The 3,557-nt window shown below is 34.0% G+C and overlaps 1 protein-coding gene across 2 annotated transcripts; it reads right to left on the bottom strand.

Annotated features, from left to right (window-relative positions):
• Positions 1–243: 243 nt before the first annotated feature.
• On the bottom strand, positions 244–2,771 carry LOC115720710 (acyl-lipid omega-3 desaturase (cytochrome b5), endoplasmic reticulum). 2 transcript variants are annotated; one of them, XM_030649877.2, is made up of 9 exons: positions 2,580–2,771; positions 2,090–2,443; positions 1,865–1,954; positions 1,672–1,738; positions 1,478–1,570; positions 1,167–1,352; positions 993–1,073; positions 758–895; positions 244–652 (listed from the first exon to the last, which is right to left on the bottom strand). In XM_030649877.2, exons 2-9 carry the CDS (start codon positions 2,416–2,418, stop codon positions 446–448), a joined length of 1,191 nt encoding a protein of 396 aa, XP_030505737.1. In that variant the 5' UTR covers positions 2,419–2,443; positions 2,580–2,771; the 3' UTR covers positions 244–445. The 2 variants fall into 2 exon arrangements, with proteins under 2 accessions (XP_030505737.1, XP_030505738.1); XM_030649878.2 differs by having other exon boundaries at positions 2,090–2,440; positions 2,580–2,643.
• Positions 2,772–3,557: the final 786 nt, after the last annotated feature.

Here is a 3,557-nt window from a genome sequence, read left to right as displayed (position 1 = left end):
GCAGGTTCCATCTTCGAATACCCTCACTCATTATATAATATATATATGTTAGGGTCATCAGATTTAAATAAATACATTAGATTAACTCTCTTAGGATAATTCAAAACAATTCCCATTTATTACAATACATCAAGAACTAAGGAAAAGCTATTGACGAGAAGACTAAACTAATTCATTATAGCTTTGATTTATTCAGCAGCAGAGCAAAAATAAACCAAGTATAGGAAAGAAAAAAGAGAACCATTATCAAAAACCAAAAGGCCATTCTTTTACCTTTGTAATTAGAGAATGGAATACATTAGTTTTACAAAAAAAAAAAAAAAGACAGAAGAAAAGTCTCGCTAGCCTAGGCTACAACCACATGAAGAAGACCAGTACCATATATAATATATAATATAAATGGAATCCCCTGCTGCTACGCAAATGGGGTCCAAAAGAATCAATACTACATTTGCTTGGCCTCAGATATTTTTTTATTATTATTATTATTAAGTTCTGGGTCTGTCTGGTAGTATACTACTTCGCCATTGTCACTCACATAGTGGTCCTGGCTGATGCTCTTAACTAGATTCTCGATCAAGTGGACTGGAATTGGCCCTGACTTTCTAGGCTCCCTGTAATACTTTCCCAGCACTGGCTTGGCTGCCTTGGTCTGCATACACATACAAGTACATTAGATAAATCCAAAGAGCAATTGTGTGGTTTTGAGTTAATTGTTTATTTTTTTCTTTTTTAACAAAGGGATAGAAAAAATTACAGCTTCCACAAGATGGTAGTGTGGGATTTGAGGGAAGAGATGGTGTATAACATGAGTTCCAATGTCATGGTGGATATTGTTAAATATTCCATAGTCACGGTCTACTGTTGTTAGCCCTCCCCTTAGGTAACTCCATTCCTATACAGAAGAAAGAATGGAAATTGTTAAGCTTTTGATGAATTTGAATAAATACACAAACTTTTTTTTCTTCATATGATTTTAGTAGTACTCTTACCTTGCCCCGGTACCAAGGGAGTTTTTGCTCATAACCATGGTGATGCAAGTAAGTGACAATGTCTAGCCACATCACAAATATCTGTGGAAGTAATGCATAAGAGAAATACTAAAGAAGAAGAAGAATGTTTGGATTGAGTTAATTTGAGAGAATTAGAGAAATTGAGAGACTCACCCAATAAGGAACAACATAAAGCATGAGAACTTGAACAGGACCTACTATGAAGGACAAACAGACAAGCAAAGCAGCCATTGTTGACCAGCAAACCGTTGAAGTTATTATTTGGTTTCTCTCACTTGGAGTAAATAATTTGCTGTAAGGATTGAAATGAGAGCCTTCTTTTCCTGGACTTCTATTCCACTGAAAAATGCAACAACAAAGGACTTTAATAGCTCAAATCTACACTAGTTTTTTTTTTCTTCCCAAATCTCAAACTAAAATTTTCAACAAATCAATATATGTTGAAAAAAGATAAGCATCCTCACCAGATAAAAAGGGTATGCAAATAAGGGAAATGGGACTTTGAATCTCAGCCTCTTTGTTTTCTCATCCAACTGCTTGTACATCTTCTCAGTCAACTAAAACAAAGACATGAAACAAGAGCAATGAGGGTTGTTTCTACACTCCAAGATTAGAACTTTAAACACAATAAATCGATCCAAGAACAGAAAGCACGTACCGGAACCCATGACTCGTCATTCTCAACATGGCCATGGTTTTGATGATGAGTTCTATGGCTAATTCTCCTGCAACATTAATTAAAAGAAGAAAGAAATAAAAAATCATTAAAATTTCATGTTTCTTTTGTTCTTTCTGGAATTTAAGCTCAAAGGAGCAGAGAAAATATATAATGTCAGGATTTTGTTTTGTACCATCCATTGTAAGGTACAAGGATTGCAGAATGCAGAATATGACCCACAGCGCTATTCAGCTCAGGACTGTTTGAAAAGCTTCCATGGCCACTGTACAAATCCATGAACCAATTACATTTTGTTATTTCATCAAATCAAGACTCGAAAATATAGAAAAAAAAAAAGATAGAAAGAAACAGAGCCGGGAGCCTCCCCAAGAAAATAAAATATATAAATAGATTGTACCAATCGTGGCCGAGAACGAAGAGAGCCCAGAACATGGTTCCTTGAGCAGCCCAGTAAAATGGCCAAACGACCCAAGTATCGGAATAGAAAGCGGCAAAGGCCAATGCAAAAATGATAAAGAGATCTCTGAAAACATAGCTGAGTGAGCGCCATGGATTCTTAACCCAACAATGCTTAGGAATGGCGGCTCGGATCTCAGCTATCTTAAACGGTGGAGGATCACTCAGATCGAAATCGCCGTTTTGGTTTCGGATCCCATTTGCCACCTTAATGGGGTAGTCACCTTTTTCTTCTCTCGCCATTTCCTCCGAAGCATGTGATTCTGTCATTATTGAACGCTTAAGCCTCTCTCTGCTATAAAATAAAACCAACAAAAAATAAATGAACGAGCTTTGAAAATGTTGTGAAGAAATTTGAAATAACAAAAGAATATACATATACATTATTAGATATATAGTTGAAGGGTTATTTATATTTATATTTGGCTAACCTCTTTGAGGTTAGAGAGAAGAGAAAGCGAGAACACTGGTTATGGTGTAATGTTACGTTTGTTTATATAGAGAAAGAAAGCTAAGGAGAGAGAGTGACCTAAATGAAAGGGATGGCGCTGATGATCGCACGTATGCAGATGTACAGCACAAACGTGTACGATGATAGAAGCGCACTCGTTTGCTCTTCTATGCCATTGCGTGACAACGTAAATTTATTTAGGGCTTAATGTCTTTTTCTTTTTTCTTAACATTAACTACACTATAATTTTACTTAATTATAAGTTTGTAACTATTTTGTCAATGAAAGTTCATTGTTAAAAAAAAAAAAAAAACTATTTTGTATTCTCTGTGTTTTCTTTTTTAGAAACAAATGTCATAAGAGTCGATATAACCGATGTCATATAATGTTTGTTATGTTTTTTTTTTCATTACATCTTATATGTACATAATTATAGCACATGCTAATAATTTCTAATTGAGAAGTGCTAATTATAATTTTTTAGTCAATTTTTATGATTGAAAATATAAGTTAAAATATATTTTTTTTTTAATTTTATTTCGTAAGGGTATTCGTTATAGTTACAATATTACTCTTGTACATTTTTGAAAAATTCTAAATAGTTTACAGCACATGTGGTCAAAAAACTCAAACCTATTTTAGACACTGTAAACCATTCAAAATTTTACAAAAATTTACAAGGATGGTGTTGTGAGTATAACAAATACCGCTATAAAGAAAAATTGAAAAAAAAATATTCCGACATGTGTTTTCGGGTACAAAAGTTGACTAAGAGGTTGTTATAGAAAATTGACGGTAGGACTTCTTTTCCCAATTTTATTTACAATTCTTTAATCCTAGAGAAACCTCTATGGGTAAATTAGTGTCGAACCTTTTCCGAACGCTCAAAGGCCATACTAGAAAAGTTATTGGGCGTAATTTATTAAGAGATGACTGCCCTCATTTATTATCTGGATCA

This window comes from Cannabis sativa, chromosome 2, assembly GCF_029168945.1.
Source record: "Cannabis sativa cultivar Pink pepper isolate KNU-18-1 chromosome 2, ASM2916894v1, whole genome shotgun sequence".
NCBI classification, from domain to species: Eukaryota; Viridiplantae; Streptophyta; class Magnoliopsida; order Rosales; family Cannabaceae; genus Cannabis; species Cannabis sativa.
This window is presented reverse-complemented; position numbering and strand designations above follow the sequence as displayed.

What these genes read in the sequence shown, in the direction of transcription:
- LOC115720710 (XM_030649877.2), bottom strand. Translation starts at nt 2,418, where the DNA reads ATGACAGAATCACATGCTTCGGAGGAAATGGCGAGAGAAGAAAAAGGT. An exon ending in CTTGTACCTTACAATGGATG is followed by an intron (nt 1,739 to 1,864) that starts GTACAAAACAAA and finishes TTAATGTTGCAG; the next exon opens with GAGAATTAGCCATAGAACTC. An exon ending in TTGCATACCCTTTTTATCTG is followed by an intron (nt 1,353 to 1,477) that starts GTGAGGATGCTT and finishes TGCATTTTTCAG; the next exon opens with TGGAATAGAAGTCCAGGAAA.